Genomic DNA, 19,760 nt, shown 5'->3' with positions numbered 1-19,760 from the left:
CACACACACACACACATATATATATATACACACACACATATATATATGCATACATACATATATGTATATATGTATGCAAACACACGATATATTTAAATGAAGGTGTACACACACTGTGCTAAAATACAAACAACAGAAATCTCAAGTCATATATAAAAAGGCTAAATATAACATATAACACAAGCCTAGAGCCAGCTCCTGGTTGGGAGCTGGGGAAGGGGTGGTATCATCTGGAGACTATGTACACAACTTGTGGTGGGCAGGGAAGGCATCAGTGTAAACAACTCAGACTCACTCCACAATACTGGCCCACAGAAAAGCGTGATGTATCTCATGTACAAAAATAGACGCCCACCTTGCTTCTGTATACAACCAAACTTGGCAGGCACCCGGAAGGACTGTGTGTTTGTTTTGATGACAGGGCACCACACCAAGCTGCTGCTAAACCTCCCAGCCCTAGGAACTCATCTGCTACCCCTCCTCCCTCACCCAGAGCCTGAGGCACACCCAGATCATCCACCCTCACATGACTAACTTGCAAGGCTTCCTGGCAAGCAAGGTCCTTCTGTATCTGTCCCTTTCTGACCCTAAGATATATGGAGACTTATTTCTGTAAATATTTGGCACCTAAGTAACGTGATGGTTGTGGATAATGCCACAATGACACAGGGAGAACCAGTAACAAGACATGCAGGGTGAGGGCAAGGGGCACTGAGCTGCCCTAGCATCTCAAAACCAGAACTGTGGCTTCCACGCATTTATGGGGGTGGGCGAAGGGATGTGCAGAATTAACAACTTCACCGACTCCTCAGCAGCAAATACATTCAAAACTGAAGGTGTCTTGAGGGCCCCACTATACCCTAGTCACGAGTCTGGTCACTCCTCTGGAGGAGCTCGGTGCAGTGACAGCTGGAAAATCTGAGTCCCGATTGAATCTGCCGCACCAAGAGTCCTTTTGAAGAAGCTTGGCAAAGTAATTTTTTTCTTTTGAGCAAATGTACAGCACATCCTTGGGAAGGCCAAGTGGAAGGATGCTCTCCAGCCCAGTCAAATGATCCAATCTCACTATTATCTTAGTTCCCTCTGAGTTTTTTCCTACTGGCCACCCTCGCTGTACAGAAAACAGCCAAGCACTATGCAGGTCAGTCATCAATGGTGGGCAACCAGAAGGCCTGGATGGAAGGAGAACATAAGTCAACTTTAAAAAGCCAAGCCCGTCTCCTCATTTCTGAGGGTTTTTCTTACCCCTCCCCCACCATCAAGGCACCCAACCCCAAAGTTGGAGGAGTTATGGCTGGTGGCCTTCCCTCCTGACCAATTGACTCTGGCAATCTGTGGACAAACACTCCCCTATCTATGTGAAAGTAAACATTGTCTAACTTCCAACATAGTGGTCCAGTGGTAAAGAAAAGAAGAAGTGCTGTCTGGGAGGTGGGTGTTTGGCCTCACAGCTAATCTACCAGGTGACCTCAGACAGACCCTCTCATTCATGAGCTGTAAAAACTGTGAGGGACTGGATTGGATGGTTTTGCTGCATTTTTTTCTGACACTGTTTTCTTTGTTTAAAAAAAAAAAAAAAAGAAATGGAGCAATGTGTTCTGGGTAGGCTAGTAATGAAATGCCTCATGCCCGAATACCCAGGTAGGTTTAGGAGATGCCAAGAGGAAACTGGAGGCTGAGACTCACTGATGCTTTGTTCTGCTAGTGTTGTCTAGGAAGAGACAGGGGCCTGGAGAAAACTCTAAGTGGTGAGTTGTGATCAACTGTAAGAATTTCTGATGAACTCAGCATAACCTGAGAGGAATGGAAAACTGAAAGGTTACAGCCACAAAAGGCTGGCTCAAAGTATTTTAAGAAGCCAAAGACCTGTGAGGCATAGCCCCAGGTAGTTTGGGCATAAAACCAGGAGCCAGAGCAAAAACTGGCCTAAGATCTCCTGGGAGCTCAGAGGCGATCCTAGATCATGGAAAGAAGAGCAAAAGTGAAAGACCAGCCCAACCAAAGATCAGACAATAGAGGTGAAACAGGGAAGCCACCAGCTGAGAAACATGAACTTGGGTGCTTGTAATTGTACCTATTTAGAACACAGCTCACTGTGCTCATTGAAGGACCCACCACCCCAACTGGAAAGGGCCCCTAGACGGAGGACATCTCCCGTTGTTCACATACCATGTTGGAACAAGCACTGGCAAAGGTCATGAACTTGGGGTTGAACTGCAAACAGGTAATGGGGCCTGTGTGTTTGCCATCCAACACAGCTACTTTTATACCACTCTCTCCATTCCAGACATGGATCTTGCCATCCTCTGAACCTGAAGAGAATGATCAAGGGATATAACAACAGCTCAAGGCACAATACAAAGACAAGTGGCAAAGAGACATGGATTGACATCTGGAGAGAGGCCAAGCTTCAGGACCCAGCCACCAGCAGAAATGGAGAGGGAGTAACGGCAGTGAAGAAAAGACACTTTGGGAACTGATCTAGACCCTAGTTATTTGCTCCTAGGCAAGTCCCTTCCCCTCTAACTTCAGTTTTCTCATTTAAAAAAGGGGGCTGAATACGATCACCCTACGAACATCTACACTAAGGTGACTGAATGAAGGGTTACACCAGTGCTTGTAGAGTTTAACTCTATGATGGTCCAGGGAAGACCAACATTAACGCCCGTTCCCAGAAATGAAAGCAAAGTCAGGACAGTTTAAAGACACTATACCTTTGACATAACATGCTACACAGAAATCTGAGAAACTCTATCTCAAAAGGATAATAAATAATACCTTAAATTAGTTAAGAATAACAGAAATAACATAATGCACAGTACCAGATAAGTAACACCCAAGGCGGGGGATAAAGGAAGCTTACCAATCATAATAAACTGCGAGTCTGGAGTAAACGAGGCCTCCAGTGTGACGGCTTTGCTGTTGGCATAACCCTAAAGCAAGCAGAACAATTCTCATTACAGTGCCATTAGCAAAAAATAATGGCCTACAAACACTGACCCCAGCACATACATCTTCTTCTTTTCTTTTGATTTAAAAAAAATTTTTACTGTAAAATATAGATAGCAATTTACTATTTTAAGTATCTTTAAGTGTAGAGTTCAGTGGCACTAAGTATGCTTAAAATGCTATGCAACCATGACCATCATCTGCCTCCAAAACCTCTTCATCATTCCAAACAGAAACTTCATAATCTTTAATAGTAACTCCCCATTTCCCTCTTCCCCTGCTCCCTGGCAATCTCTGTTCTACTATCTATCTCTATTCTAGGAAACTAATTTAAGTGGAATCATACAACAGTTGTCCTTTTGTGTCTGGCTTATTTCACTTAGCATAATGTTTTCAAGGTTCAGCCATGTTGTAGTACATACATCACCTTCCCTTCTGTGAAACCCTTTCTTCCTCATGCACAGTGCTACCAAGGTTTCAAACTTGGCTACCACCCCTTACAATTCATCCCCTTATCCCCAACTCCATATTCAAGGGGGCAAGAAAATGTTTATGGTCAGGAGTTTATTATATTATCTGAACACCAAACGTGAGTCATTGGGTGAGAAGTGAATGTCTCAGAATCCAAAAGAAATAATGCCACGTGCAGGAAGAAAATGCAAGTCCATGCCTCGACGAGTGAGCCAAGGACAACTGCCGGTCTCCACCAACTAGCTGACACAATTCTCAGAAGGGATGAGCATGGAAAAAAGGTAGAGTATGGAAAAAAAAACATGGTTCAAAGTTGTCAGCTCACCCCAAACGTATGCATCACCACTCCCTTGAATGCATCGATCAGACGGATGAAGCTGCCATTGGTGGAGATGAGGATGAGTTTGCCATCATTGCTGAATTTAAGTCCTGTCCACTCACAAGTCCGATCATACTGCATCTTAAACGTCGCAAATGGCCCCTGCAAAAGACAGACAGCAGCCGTAGGCCCAAGGCACATCAATAATTCCTTCTGCCAGAGCCAAATCTCATTCTATCCCTTTAGATTCCTTTTTGACTAGGGAAAGCAGAAGATGAAGTACTGCTCTGACACTTTCTAATATCTACCACATACCTCCTCTACTGTAGAAAAAGGCTCTTAAATGTCCATCTCACCCTTCAAAACTTCCATAATATCAAGACGGTTCAAAGATTCAAAGATTTACCTTATCAAAAGAGCGAAGATCATAAAGTTTGACCATTTCAGAATTGACACCTGCAGCAAAAATTAATCCTTCTGGATCAAAAGAACAAACTGGCTTGCCCTGTAAGTGCATGAGACCCTGAGAAAAAAGAAATTTTAAAAAAGTTAATGAACCCAGGATCCTACCAAAAGCAAACACAAGACTAACTAAAATGAAGTTAAAAAAACCCAGGTCTCCATGCAATTGATTTCAGATCAACCCTAACTGTATAATTTTATAGACACTGAATTCAAATAAAAACAAATCCCTGGAGTCTAAAATCTATAGCTCAAAGGCTCCAGGAAAACTGCTTTTAAAGCACTAAGCCACAGATCATCATAAGTATGCACTGGATTAAGGTATTAGCTTAATTACCAGCTTCCTACCAGTAAAAGATCTTCTCCAAAATTTAAAGACTCTGGGATCCCAGAAAAGAATCACTGCTTTCCCCCCTTCCTTGAGAGGGAGAGTTGAAAACGCTTAAAGTGTAACTGTGAGGTAACATTACCTGGCAGTTAGGAGACCGGAGATCCCAGAGCCGAATGGTCTTATCAAGAGACCCAGAAATGAAAGTGTCATCCACAGGTGACATGGACAAGGCCACCACCCTGCAATGCATCAAGATAAATAGGAGTTGAAGCGAAATATTAACAAAAATTGGATATGAACTCTAAACCACTTTACCTGCCTACCTATATATATGTGTTCTCCTAAAAACTCCATTTTAAGAAACACACATATGCAAGCAATCTGGAACAATCAAAGGCAATTAGTATAATCAAAAAAGCAACTTAAAGCTACAGCATAAAAATATATGATTCCAATGCAAATCAAATCATAATGAGATACCACTTCATACCCACTAGCAATGCTATAATCAAAAAGAGAGATAACAAGAGTTGGTGAGGATGTGGAGAAACTGGAACCCTCATACACTGCTGGTAGGAATGTAAAATGGTACAGTTGCTTTGAAAAAGTTTTACACTTCCTCAAAAAGTTAGAGTTACTATATGATCCAAACATTCCACTCTTAGGTATATACCCAAGAAAAATGAAAACATATGTCAAAAAAATCCCCCGTACATCTATGTTCACAACAGCATTATTCATAATTGCTAAAAACTGGAAACAACCCAAATGTCCATCACCTAATGAATGGATAAACAAAACGTGTTATTGTCATACAAGAATATTATTTGGCAATAAAAAGAAATGAAGTACTGGAGCTTCCCTGGTGGCGCAGTGGTTAAGAATCCGCCTGCCAATGCAGGGGACATGGGTTCGAGCCCTGCTCTGGGAAGATCCCACATGCCGCAGAGCAACTAAGCCCGTGCGCCACAACTACTGAGCCTGCACTCTAGAGCCCGCGAGCCACAACTACTGAGCCCGCAAGCCTAGAGCCCGTGCTCCGCAACGAGAAGCCACCGCAATGCGAAACCTGCGCACCACAACGAAGAGTTGCCCCCACTCACCACAACTAGAGAAAGCCCGCACGCAGCAACGAAGACCCAACGCAGCCAAAAATAAATAAATAAAAAAGAAAGAAATGAAGTACTGATTCATATTACAACATGTATGAAGTGAAAGAAGTCAGACACAAAACGCTACATATGATCTGGTTCCATTTATAAAAAATATCCAGAATAGACAAAGTTATAGAGACAGAAAGTAGATTAGTGGTTGCCAGGGGCTGGGAAGAGGGGAAATGGGGAGTGTTAATGGGTACAGGGTTTCTATTTGGGGTGATGAATATGTTCTGGAATTAGATAGTGGTGATGGTTGCCCAACTCTGTGAATATACTAAAAACCACTGAATTGTACACTTTAAAAGGGTGAATTTATGGTACTGAACTATATCTCAATTAAAAGAAAAAAAAGCATGATTCCTTAACTAGAGGTTTGTGGATTATACTGATGTTCTCAAACCTGAGTGGTACCAGCATCACCTGGAGGGTGGGTTAAAACAGATTGCTGGGATCCACTGCCAGAATTTCTAATCCAGTAGGTCTGGGGTGAGGTCTGAGAATCTGTGTTTCTAACAAGCTCCTCAGTGATGTTGAGACTGGTGGTTTGGGCCCCACACTTAGAGAGCCACAGCCCTATGCTAATAGCCTATGCTATATTTCTGATATGGGTCCCCTCTTATGGTTACACCAGTCACTCACTGAAAAATACTTCTTCCAAGGCCTCATCCTGAGCTCTCTTGTCCCCTCTGCTCATGTTCTTGCTCTGCCATGCTCTGCGTTGAAGATACCCATCATCTCCCCGGCATTTGGGCCCAGCCTGTGGAGAAGGATGGCATGTGACTCCACTTTACTTGCCTCTTGGAGCATGCCACGGCCCTAACCAGAGGGATCCTTGAGGTCCATGGGCTATGACCTGTACAGTGCCTATGAGTCTGTAGTACCACCTATAGAGGAAGCCCTTGTGAAAATGGACACTCAGATGGCTCTTCCTTCTGGGTGTTATGGAAGAGTAGTTCCACATTCTGCCTTGGCTAAAAAACGCTTCACAGACATAGGAGCTGGTGTCACAGGTGAAGATTACAGAGGAAATGTTGGTGTTGTACTGTTTCATTTTGACAAAAAAAAACTGGAGTACAAAAAGCAGATCAAATTGCACAGCTCATTTGTGAATGGGTTTTTTAAATGTAGAAATAGAGGAAGTTCAAATTTTGGATGACTCTGAAAGGGGTTCAGGAAGTTTTGGTTCCACTAGAAAGAATTACAAATGTACGCCATGAGTAAAAAATGGACAAATGTACTTTTTTTCCATAAAAATAAAGTTTTTGACCAAAAAAAAAAAATTCTTCCAATATAACTAAATTAACATTTGCACTAGATCAACTTAAAAATTTTAATGATACTATAAGCCAAAATCTCCTGGGAATGCTGAGGTGGTAATAAAACGGAGTGAGCAGAATGCATATGAACATGTAATTTTACGTCAGTATTCAGGTCAAAAGCTCAGAGGAAGTCTATCTTGGCACAAGGCTCTACGATGAGAGGTAGAGGGAATACAAGGAGGAACACGACTTCAACTCTAAGGAAGCTTAACTGTCTAGTCCAGACAACTCCAAGAGAGGGTCAGAGAAGGATTTCAGGAAGAAGCAGCACCTGTGGTGAACAGGGTTTCAATGGGAGTGGCCTTTCTGGAAGTTGCCAGATAGGAAGGCATGAGGCAGTTCAGGAAGCAGCCCAGAATTCACTTCAACTGGAGTGGTGGGAGATAACACTGGGAAAATGGGTCAGGCAGAGGGAAAAGAATCTGACTCCAAGGTTTCTCGAGGGAGGCTGTGGTCAGAACTGTAAAAACAGGGTGCAGAAGCAGGATGCTGAGGGATGGGGAGATTAGGAGTTGACAATAATTTACCTGAGCTAGGACAGAAGTAAAGGCGTATGGAGCAGAATGACACACGAGGTTAAACCTAAGTAGAATCAACGGGATTTAACAACTCACTGGATGTGAAGGCAGGGAAAAAGTAGTGAACAGGTAACAGAGCCTTTGAGTTGGGAGAATTGGAAGGGACAGAGGTGAAGAAACATGAGGCAGACAGAAGAGCTGGCCCAAGGAATTTAACGATGGATGGAGTATTGGACCTGTAGGTAGAAGTTGGGTCTGGAAATCATGGGCTGAAAATACTGATTTGGGAAGCTATCTGAGGTGAATGAAATCAGTGATGGCCCAAATACCAAGAGGAGGAGAAAAAAGCTAGGGTAGAACCTTGTTTAGAGTCAAAAAGAGAAAGAGAGGCAAAAAATAGCAAAAACAGAACCAAGATGAGAAGCCAAAGGAAAAAAAAAGTTTTACTGAGAGGTTAAGCACCAAAAAAAGCCCCAGGCAGTGGATTTTACCTGGAGGCAGCAGGGAAAGGGGAGTAAACAGCTTGGCTTGGATGAGTGAGTTAAACAGTGAGTGAGTATGAGGAGGTGGAGAAGGGAATATGCAGATTATTCTTTTATGTTTGACGGTGAAAAGAAGTGGATGAGGGCTTCCTTGGTGGCGCAGTGGTTGAGAATCTGCCTGCCAATGCAGGGGACACGGGTTCGAGCCCTGGTCTGGGAAGATCCCACATGCCGCGGAGCAACTAGGCCCATGAGCCACAATTACTGAGCCTGCGCGTCTGGAGCCTGTGCTCCGCAACAAGAGAGGCTGCGACAGTGAGAGGCCCGTGCACCGCGATGAAGAGTGGCCCCCGCTCGCCGCAACTAGAGAAAGCCCTCGCACAGAAACGAAGACCCAACACAGCCATAAATAAATAAATAAATAAATAAAAATTAAAAAAAAAAAAAGAAGTGGGTGACATGCTCAAGAAATAAATTTAAGATAAGGAAGATAAAGAAGACCGAGTAGGGCTCCCCTGGTGAGTAGGGCTTCCCTGGTGGCACAGTGGTTAAGAATTCGCCTGCCGGGTTCAAGCCCCGGCCCGGGGAAGATCCCACATGCCACGGAGCAACTAAGCCCGTGCGCCACCAACTACTGAGCCTGTGCTCTAGAGCCCGTGAGCCACAACTATTGAGCCCGCGTGCCTAGAGCCCGTGCTCCACAAGAGAAGCCATCGCAATAAGAAGCCTGTGCACCACAGTGAAGAGTAGCTCCCGCTCACCACAACTAGAGAAACCCCATGTGCAGCAATGAAGATGCAACGCAGCCAAAAATAAAATAAAAATAAATAAATTTAGAAGACCGACTAAGTTTGTGGGCAGCAAAGTCCAGTACGGAGACAGAAGTAAAAACAGAGCAGGTGGTTTTCTCAAAGAAGAAAAGGCTACTTCTTTCTCAGTTAAAGTGTTCTAAGGAAGAGAGAAGTTTAGGTGAAAGAGATAGGAGTTGAAAAGAACTCATTTTGGATGGCCTTGATTTTCTCAAAATGGGAGGGACAAAGTCATCTATTAAGAATCAGGAGGTCAGGAGGTCAAGAGATTGGGCAACTGGGAAGACTGGAAAGAATTTCAAACAACTGCAATCAACTCTTAATTACAGACAGTATATTTGTGAACATTAATTTGACTATAAACAAGCAAAAACATCTACTTGTCACAAGCCATTCTTTGAACTACACAGTAACCAACAGCTGCGACCTCTTATCTTCAGCAACACAGAAATGCCCTTGCCCAATCAGAAGTGCAGCTGAAAACGGTGCTCTCGGTCTACCTCCTGTCAGGGCTCTGAACCACTCCAAGCTATACAGGGTTACTGTACATTTGCAAAGGGAAGCACCAATGATTAATATATCATCCAAGGGAAAATGTGTTTAACATTCAGCCCAAACTTGAAAAACTGGAGGAAAAATACCAGGGGAATTGAGATAAGAGACAGAGAGAAGCAACCTGCATTACAGAACGGAATAAGGGGGACTTCCCTGGTGGCTCAGTGGTTAAGAATCTGCCTGCCAATGCAGGGGACATGAGTTCGATCCCTGCTCTGAGAAGATCCCACATACCACGGAGCAATTAAGCCCACGCGCCACAACTACTGAGCCTGCACTCTAGAGCCCGCAAGCCACAACTACTGAGCTCGCACACCACAAATACTGAAGCCCTCATGCCCTAGAGCCCACGCACCACAACTACTGAAGCCCATGCGCCTAGACCCCGTGCTCCGCAACAAGAGAAGCCACCGCAATGAGAAACCTGCGCACCGCAAGGAAGAGTAGCCCCCGAGGGCCGCAACTAGAGAAAGCCCGCACGCAGCAACAAAGACCCAACGCAGCCAAAAAAAATAAAAATAAAATAAATAAATATATACCTTAAAAAAAAATAAGGAAACAAGTTTCTTGACTTTCAAAAAGTATGAAAGGACAATTATTATTTTTTAATAAATTTATTTATTTATTTATTTTTGGCTGTGTTGGGTCTTTGTTGCTGCACGCGGGCTTTCTTTAGCTGCGGTGAGCGGGAACTACTCTTTGTTGCGGTGTGCAGACTTCTCACTGCAGTGGCTTCTGTTTTGCGGAGCATGGGCTCTAGGCACGTGGGCTTCAGTAGTTGTGGCACGCAGGCTTAGTTGTGACTCACAGGCTATAGAGTGCAGGCTCAGTGGTTGTGGCGCACAGGCTTAGCTGCTCCACGGTATGTGGGATCTTCCTGGACCAGGGCTCGAACCCATGTCCCCTGAATCGTCAGGAGGATTCTTAACCACTGCGCCACCAGGGAAGCCAACACTTTTATTAATTTTTTTTTACATCCTCATTAAGCTCTTCATGTGGAACACATTTATGTAGAGCAGGGGCATGCTGAAATGGGGGCCACCTATACTGGAAGGCCTCAAACATGTAAATGTACTTTCATTAAGGGATGTCTGATATTTGGGATCCCTAAATGCCAAATGTTATTTTTACTACATAGGTTTCCGCTGAATATCTTTAATCCACATTCTTCCTATTAATGTTTTAACTGAGGTTTCGGTTTATCTATGAAGTCCTACCCCTGGCCTCTACAACCTCGATTAATCATGAGTTGACTGTTTAGGGAAGGTTAACAAGAGAAGATTAAGAGGTATGCCAAACAGCAGTGAGAAACTAGCTTCAGTTCACTAATAAAATCTCTTCACTCTTTCATTCTCTGGATAACCTCAGGGATAAAAGAACTATCTACTTCTGTAACACTTGCGTCTTACCTTTTGCTATGTCCAGGAAAGTATCTGATGTATTTGTTGTCATGCAAGGACAGGTAACGGATAGTATCTGTAAGAAGATAAATAAGGCATGATGATATCCTACTATTTTTAAAGGAATTTACTTTGCATTTTCATCTTGAAAAGACAAGGTCAAAGAATTCATTGTTTTCCATAACCCAAGCAAGGTATGAATAAATAATAGTGAATAACTCCTTTTCACGGGACTAGAGATTTCACGTAATTTAAAAGCAGAGTTCTCAAGTTGACAGCGTTATAAAGCAATGTTTAAAATCACTATTGCTGCCAATCTTTGGCTTCTGCATAGTTACAATGAAACTTGTCCTGCAAATATGCGCCTCCCCCCCCCCAAAAAAAAACCACAACAGTTTTAATGCCCACAGAATGGCAAACCTTAAAGAAAAACATATGGCTACTGAGGAAACAGACTCAAAGAATTAAACAGCCATGCTGAGCTGAGGATCAGGCTGGACTCTGGCATAAGATACTTTTGTCCAGCGTTCTCCAACAGCATGTCAACCCAACCCTCACCTCATCTGAATGTAAACTGGATGCACAATTTACATTAAAACTAAATAAAATGGAAAGAGAAGTAATGTTCTACTACTTCTTTTCTAATTAACCAACTATCCAATGGTCCCTTATGCAGAAAAGTGAATTATAAAGTGGCCAAAAGAAGAAATGAGAAAATTTAGGTTAAAAAGATCGCAAGACATTTAAAAATCAAAATCATGAACTATACCACATCATAGCAGTGAGAATTTGACAATTTCCAAGAAAGAAATAATCACAGAGATTTGTGCTTGGGGAAAACAAGACAAATACTCTTAAAAACCAAATGATTCCTTCTGAAAAAGTAAAACAAAAAATGATGGTGGTGGGAAGGGAAGGAAGTGCCATAAAGCACAGAACTGGAAAGTACTATGCCCCTGAAAAGACTAGGAATAAGAAACAATTGTCGAGAAAAAGGTAATAGGAAATGGGGTCAAAATACAGAAAGGAAAGCATAGAAAGAACATTCTGGAGGCAAACACAACACAGGAACAAAGAGGCTGAAAGCACCAAGTCATCCCAGTGGTTCACAGGGGTACTAATAAAAGGGCATTTAACCTGGGCGAGGGAAAAAGGCATTCTTTGTATGTTCCAAAACTAAACATGGTTTTCCTTGAAAACATCTTCAAAGTTCTCGAATGACAACTATAAAGTATTCCTGGTTGTTCTACTGCTAGGAACTACTCACCTGCCCTAAGCAGAAAAAGACTTCCTCCCCATTACCTGGTTTTCCCAGAGATGAGCAGGGCGTCGCCATCCTCTCCGCCCCACTCGGTAGCTGGCGCGCTGTTCCTGGCAAGGCAGTGGCCTGTACAGTTATCTCCTGTACCGGGTGGTATCATAGACCCTCAAACTGTACAAACTACTACCTCAGCCTGGAATCAGGCAAAATGATACGGAGCGTTGGAGGAACTCTTCAGGATGGATGCACTCGAGACAGGAAAAGCAACATCCTCACAGCAGAGGCCTGGCAGCAAAGCTGCAAGTGCCACACATTTGCCTCATCTTGCACCATATTTGGAGAATCCTCATTTAATCACCCAGAAAAACACCCCAACAGAAGAAATATACCCCAATAGAAGAAATATACCATTCATTCAGATGATCACAGAGATATATTTCCTCAAGATCCTGTTTTATATTCTTGTCCAAAAGCATCAATTGCACTGCTTACTTAGAAAACCACTTCTGAAATAGAGGCATGAAAAGTATAAACGATATACTTACTAAAAATCAAGTACAGGCAGAAAAGTCTCATTTAAAAAAAAAAAAAAAGAAAAGACTTCTACCCATCTGCTCTGAGATAGGCATAACCAAAATAGCGGTCTAAGCAATCTTTGTTGAATGACATTAGAAAAATCGTACTGCTAAAAATGAAACAATCAATAAATCAGTGAGATAAGTTTAAAAAAAAAAAAAAAAAGAGTCCTAACATGAAAGTTATAGCTCAATTCCAAGACAATCTGTCAACTGAGAATGACTTATCCCAGGGGAAAAGCAGGTAAAGGCAGAGATCCTTTATTAGAGAAAGAAATTCACAAGTTTAATTTCTAAAAGTAAGCCTTTATTCTTCAAAGACATTAACTTTATTTAAAAGGAAAAAGGGAGAGACTTCCCTGGTGGCCCAGTGGCTAAGACCCCACGCTGCCAATGCAGGGGCCAAGGGTTTGATCCCTGGTTGGGGAACTAAGATCTCACATGTGTGCAGTGCGGCCAAAAAAAATAAGATAAATAAATGAAAGGAAAAAGGGATAAAATTCAAATCAAAAAGTGTCCCTGGAATCAAAGATAACTAAGGTCAGTATACTGTCCTTTGTGACACAGACCATAAATGGTTGGGCACACACCAAAAACTCTTCTAATGTCTGCTAAACCACCATAACTCAAGCATCTGTAAAACTTTTCTCAAATCTATATATTTTGAACGGGAAGGTAGCATTGTTTACCACTTGCTGTCAAGTATCCTTTCCTTTTATTTCTTCTAAAAGTATTCAAGTTTCAAGAAGTTCAAACCGTAAATACAATTCGTGGCTTCCTATTTCCACTCTCCACTCTAAACTGGAGACCTTGAATACTCAGTTTCAAGTCCTTCAAAAGTACTAATGGCTTGCTTGCTTCCAGCATCCCTTCAGTCATAACAATGTTAGCACAGCTAACATCATAGGAGAATTTAAAGTAACTATAACCAAACAGAAGTACAAAGATTCCGTGATTTAACAAAGGAAACCATGACCATAACTTCCTAAAAAGAAGGCTTGCTTACCGTCTATTTTGTTAGAGCTGTAAACGACTGTGTTTGCTGCATGAGTGTATCTGATGAGGTCCACGCCATATTTCTTACTGTACAGGGTTCTCTTTGGTCTGACGAGGAAATGGACAGAGAAAGAAAACCATCAAAATCCTCCATCACCAAAATCTAGGATCTTCATATAAAGAGAAGCACTTCAATGATGTGGGAAGGGTGAAGATTCTTGGTAAGCTCTAACACTGAAAAGAAACAGAATTTCTTCCAGAAGGGTGGAAACAAACAGAATCAATCAAGTGCAACAGCCTTTCACCTCTGAATACCAAATGCCAAAGTTAGGAAGTGGAAGTAAATCTGAGGGCTCAAATCAGCCTTTACTACAATGTTCAAAAGTAAGCTTTGCGAGGAAGTACATCTATTTGGGAAGAAAGACACACAAAACAAGTCATAACTTACAAGAAAGAGGAAAATGGGAATAAGCCAGACCAATGAGGCCAGAACTTAAGCCATTCACTTGGAAAGAAGCTCTTTCTTTAAGAAGAAATGATTTATCAAAACTGAAACCAGATGCAAAACTGCCTTTCCTAATATAACCTAATATTTCCATCCTCTCTATCTTACAGGTCCAAAGCACTTACTGAGCCTTTTACAAGACAAACCTCACTCTCCCTAACAAAACTAGTCATTGATTCTTTTCTCTTTACTTAAATGTAAAATCACATATTTCTAAGTTAGAAGTTATCAGTCCATTTGTTGAAGTTCCTTAAATGTTATCTTCTTCTATAGCACCTTGAAGATCAAGCTGAAACTGATCTCAGCAAAATATTTAACCAAAAACTTCATAATATTCTACATTTAGGTATAGAATTTCATAAATCCTATATTAATGTTTTTCAAGAATTTAATTTATGAAAAAGAAGTTCACCCTCTCAATGTAAAAACCTCTTGAAACCTAGATGCTAAACAATCAGATGACTCAGGGAACTTTAATCATTTGCACTTTCAATTTCTGTGACGTCAAGGGTTTCCTTATATTAAACCTATTTACAAACAAGACTTCTCACTCCAAATGCACTGAATTTTCCACATTTTTACCTTTCCTGAAAGATCAGATAAACAAAAAGAGCAGCTCAAATGCTACCTTGTCAAGTCCACCACCCTGGGTTCTGCCATGTAGTTACTGTGTGGTAACCAGTGAGTGAGTGAACGTGCGTGTGAATGTGTGCTTGCTCTCAAAAGATAGCTGACTTTGCTCCTACCAATGGAAACAGAAGCTTACTTATCTCAGTATTTACCCTACAATAACGAAGACAGAGCCTGAAGAACCAATGTTAAAGGAAAATTTTCAGTTTCACTTATATACGGCCTATTTGTCTCAAATATACCCATATCCAAATATATCCATAATATTAACCTGAGATTTTGTTCTTAATAACACAAATCTTTTACCTCATATCATTTCCTAGTTTGAAAGCAAGATCCTAATGCATCCATTTCAGAGGATCTTACAGAGCTTATGCATAACATTCTTTTTTTTTTTTTTTTTTTTTAAAGGATTTTCTTATTTATTTATTTATTTATTTATTTATTTTTGGCTGTGTTGGGTCTTCGGTTCGTGCGAGGGCTTTCTCCAGTTGCGGCAAGCGGGGGCCACTCTTCATCGCGGTGCGGGGACCGCTCTTCATCGCGGTGCGCGGGCCTTTCTCTATCGCGGCCCCTCCCGTCACGGGGCACAGGCTCCAGACGCGCAGGCTCAGCAATTGTGGCTCACGGGCCCAGCTGCTCCGTGGCATGTGGGATCTTCCCAGACCAGGGCTCGAACCCGTGTCCCCTGCATTAGCAGGCAGATTCTCAACCACTGCGCCACCAGGGAAGCCCTATGCATAACATTCTTTCACGAATATTGTGGTAAGCTTCTCTGCACAAACTATGATTCTGGTGATCAGGTACAAATAAATAATATTAAATCCTTCTCTCTGAATAATTCACATCACCTACCACAGATAATATCCTTTATATACTTTCAAATTAAAAAAAAAAAAACAACAAAAACACTCGGGACTTCCCTGGAGGCCCAGTGGTTAAGACTCTGTGCTTCCAATGCAGGGATCGCAGGTTCGATCCCTGGTTGGGGAACTAAGATCCCACATGCTATGTAGTGCAGCCAAAAAATTAAAATTAAAAAAAATTTTAAAAATCACTCAGTGGATGAACTCTATTATAAAGAAAGTTTAAGTGAACAGTACACATGGAAAATATTAAGCATAAAGAATCTTGTTTTAGCCATTTTCAAACTCCCAACATTAGTACCATGTAATAAAGATACTGTGCCTTCCAAGAAAATGTTACTTTTCTTCCAATGTTGGTTTGACCTACACTAGTGGCAAATTTTTTCTTCACATTACCACTTAGGATCACAGACTCCTAGAGGCCAGAGAAGTGATCTGACCAATGTCACATACCTGGTCACAAGGCCAAACTAGAACCCAGGTCTCCTATCAGGTCACTCTCTGACCACAGATCACAATGAAACAAGGTCACAATTAATCCATATGAATATTTTAAAGAGCGTGCTGTATACTATTGTATCAATGTTAAATTCCCTTATTTGGATAACTGTACTCTGGTACCTAAGAAAACGTCCTTGTGCTTAGGAAATCCATGCTGAAGTGTTTAGGATAAAGGGGCTTGATACCTCCAAATTACTCTCTAATGGTTCAGGGAAAGAAAAAAAAAAAAAAATATATATATATATGTGTGTGTTGTGTGTGTATCTACAGAGAATGACAAAGCAAACAGAGCAAAATGTAACCAATTATTGGATCCTGGGAGTTCTTTGAAACAATGCTGTAACTTTTCTGCAAGTTTGTAATTATGTAAAAATGCTACATGAATGAATAAACTGCATTATGTTATAAAATTAACATTTTACTTTTAACAAGACAGCCTTCAAGTCAATGTCATTCCTACCAACCGCGGAAATTATGCAGTATTTGGAGACAAACTGTGAAGAAATGCTGCTACAACCTTCATTTTCTTTGAATGAGAATATACATCTCCATCCTCAAATTCATCCAGGGAGAGGTTCTAATCTGTGCACAAGCACTAAACATTTCAAGCAAGTCAGCTTCAATTTACTTCTAGCTCCAGGACCCCACAACCCCAATCTCCACCCTAGCTTTATACGTTACTCTCTATTCCAGGCTAATGCAAGTGGCCGGACCTGGACGAAAACCCATCTATGAAATGAATAACATTGACTCACATCTCTCAGCATCAGTCCAGCTAACAATTCTCTCTTCCCTCAGGACCACCACTATAGGCCACTCTTCCACATACCGCAAGCAGATCCAGAGCCAGTTACATAATACTTTTTCCACAGCCCAAATGGGAAAAAATTGGGCAGAACAATATAGCTCAGACCAATACAGCATTACTTTAGATAACCAAAGTCACAAATGAAGAGACAAGTTCCAAAAGAAAGCTTATAGAAGACACTGGTTTAAACAAAACAGACAAAAGAAACAGCTGGAGAAGGTAAAGAAAAACCCAAGGATTCAAAAAGGAGATCACAATTTAGCAAGGATTTGGAGAAAGCAAATCTGGGGCGGGGGTGAGGGGAAGCTGACAGGTCCCCAGGGAAAAAGGCAAAAAGCTGTGCTTTTAAGATTTTGCAGAGATACAGGTGTGGTAGGTCTCCAGAGGACTTGGGACAACCTAGAAATGTCATGATCAGACTCGGAATTATGATAAGTCCAAGCGGACCATAAAGTGTAATTAAAAAAAAAAGTATAAGAAGAAACACGAAATTGTTAGACGATGCTTTCTTTGTTCTACTAGGAGGTTCACATTCAGGTTGGGATGCGACAGCCAGGTGTGTCTGGCAAAAAGGAAAAGTTTCGGATGCAGGTAAAAAGTTAACTATAAACGTGGGCATCGGGACTGAGGGAGAAAGAGAATGATTTGGACCAGAAAGGAAAAGTCAGGGGGCCCAAAGAGGCAACAAATAAATCCTGACAGCTAACAACTGCAACCCACGCGGCCTTCCGGCAGAAAGGCGGCGGGAAGCTGAGGGGCAGGGGACGGGTGAAGTGCCAGGGCTGAATCGAGGTCACCGAACAGAGCGCAGAGAGAGCGAGCTGCCGCTGTTGAACGAAGCAGCAGAGCAGCCTCTGCGGTTCTGCGCGGGGGCCACAGCCGACTGGCACCTTCAACGGAGTCAGAGTAGCGGAAAAGCTACCAGCTGGGGCAGCGGTGGGCGGACCCTGCGTTTAAAGGTCAAGGTCAAGGTGTGGTTTGGCCAGAGATGCTAAGGCTCTCTGTGAGGAGACCGAAGACAGACAAAACAAAAATATGATTACTATTATTGCTATCGTTATTTTAAAAGAAAAAAAAAAAGGTCTCCCGGACGGCTTCGGAGGGGACGCGGCCCTGGCAGGAGCGTGTGCAATACAGGCCGCGGACCAGACCGGGTTAGAGGGCGGGCCGCGGGGGGAGCGCAGGGCCACGACGGGGAGGGCGGGAGGGACTTAGACCCGGGCCCAAGGCCACCGGTGCACTCACTTGCCCTCCTGGCAGTCATAGAGCACGATGGAGTCGTCGTCGCTGCTCGAGATGACCGTCTCGCCGTTGGGGCTGAAGTCGAAGCAGTTAATCTTGTCCGAGTTCTCGCGGAACACCTTAGCGACGCGGAAGCTCCGCAGCACGCTGTCGGTCAGCTTCATGGCGGCGGCTGCTGGAGGCGGCGGCGGCGCAGAGCCGGGGCGGAGCCCGGCGAACGGGCGGGCTGCCGAGGGGCCGACCCGGGCGGGGCGGGCGCCGCGCCGCGCCGGCGGCGGGCTGGAGAGCGGCCGACAGTCGGGCCGCCTCCTCCTCTTCCTCCTCCTGCTTGTGCAACACTCTTCTGCCGGGACTATGGGGTCTCGCAGATCGGTCCTCCTCACGGTTGCCTCAGGGCCAACCGGCGCGGCACCGGTTCATTGTGTCCGCCATCTTGGGGCGACAGGCAGAAGCTGAGGGCGAGGAGCCTCACCGCGGCGCCAGCCGGGAAAAGGGGCGGGGCGGGAACGGCGGAGCGAGGCGGGGAGGCGGGGCGGTGACGTCAGCGCGGCCGGCGGGGAGTGGTGTGGCTGGGTGGCCAGAGGCGGCGATTCCCCCACTCGCTGGGGGGCGGGAGGGGTGGGGACTCCCACGTCCTTCCCCACCTTGGGCCCCAAGGCCCCGGGTTCTCGGGAGCCGCGGGTCTTTGTGCGGGGTCGCAACTCCCCCGAGAGACTCGGGCGCCCCCTGCAGGCGTCCCGGCCGCAGGCAGAGCGAGAGCAGGTAATGCGGCGGTGGGCTGCGCTCCAGGAGGCCTGTTCTGGGTATGAGTCATCGCCGTCGGGCTTTGACCGCGTGTCCACCTCACCGCCAGAAGACTTAAATTTATGTATTTTTTAAATTAAGGTGTACTATACGGTAGACTGTATAAATTTTAAGTGGATGAATTTTTTTTCATTTGGGTGAATTTTCTTTTTTCATTTGGATGTACACTCTTGTGACCATCACCCGCAACTTTTCTTTAAGCCTTCTTTAAAAACTTTGTAATTGATATATAAAGTGCATAAAACGAACTAATTTTAAGTGTTCAGCTCCACACATTTTATAAACACTCATCTTTAAGTTTTAAAACGTATTTACAGCTCAAAAAACTCATAGCATCAATTACAAGTAAATTTTTGAAAGGGAAAATTATCTCCTTATTCAACAAAGCACAGTTTTAAATTCTGATATCCTCCTCCTTATTCATATATCAACATAAGCTGTAGATGCTGTCATTTTCCCCCCACTTTAGCATTGTATCTTACACATTTTTGCATGTTAACTTAAACCAGATTTTTGTTGGTGTTCTCCATTGAGGTATAATTTATGTACAGTAAAAATCGGCCTTTTTCAGAGATAGTTTTATGAGTTTTAAAATCCCCATACAGTTGTGGAACCACCACATTCAAGATATAGAACAGTTGCATTATCCTCTTTGTAGTCATCGGGATTGTTGTGATGGTTCGCATAAGGGATTCTTTGCCTTAAAAGGAAGGAAAGTTGATCTCTAACAAAGGAAAACAATATCTGATCACAAAATAGGTACCATGCGCCTTGGCTTTAACTTCCTATGAGGGTTCATA

General features: G+C 43.2%; 1 protein-coding gene and 1 pseudogene across 1 annotated transcript; one reads left to right on the top strand and one right to left on the bottom strand.

Annotated features, from left to right (window-relative positions):
- Window positions 1-40: 40 nt before the first annotated feature.
- Window positions 41-18,625, bottom strand: WDR82 (WD repeat domain 82). The gene is made up of 9 exons (XM_007174723.3): window positions 18,160-18,625; window positions 13,615-13,712; window positions 10,782-10,848; window positions 4,672-4,771; window positions 4,146-4,262; window positions 3,746-3,901; window positions 2,864-2,933; window positions 2,170-2,312; window positions 41-1,172 (listed from the first exon to the last, which is right to left on the bottom strand). The coding sequence occupies exons 1-9, from the start codon at window positions 18,318-18,320 to the stop codon at window positions 1,143-1,145; spliced, it is 942 nt and encodes a 313-aa protein (XP_007174785.2). The 5' UTR covers window positions 18,321-18,625; the 3' UTR covers window positions 41-1,142.
- LOC103004492 (deoxyuridine 5'-triphosphate nucleotidohydrolase, mitochondrial-like) lies at window positions 5,735-6,906 on the top strand (annotated as a pseudogene).
- Window positions 18,626-19,760: the final 1,135 nt, after the last annotated feature.

Source organism: Balaenoptera acutorostrata, chromosome 10, assembly GCF_949987535.1.
Source record: "Balaenoptera acutorostrata chromosome 10, mBalAcu1.1, whole genome shotgun sequence".
NCBI classification, from domain to species: Eukaryota; Metazoa; Chordata; class Mammalia; order Artiodactyla; family Balaenopteridae; genus Balaenoptera; species Balaenoptera acutorostrata.
This window is presented reverse-complemented; position numbering and strand designations above follow the sequence as displayed.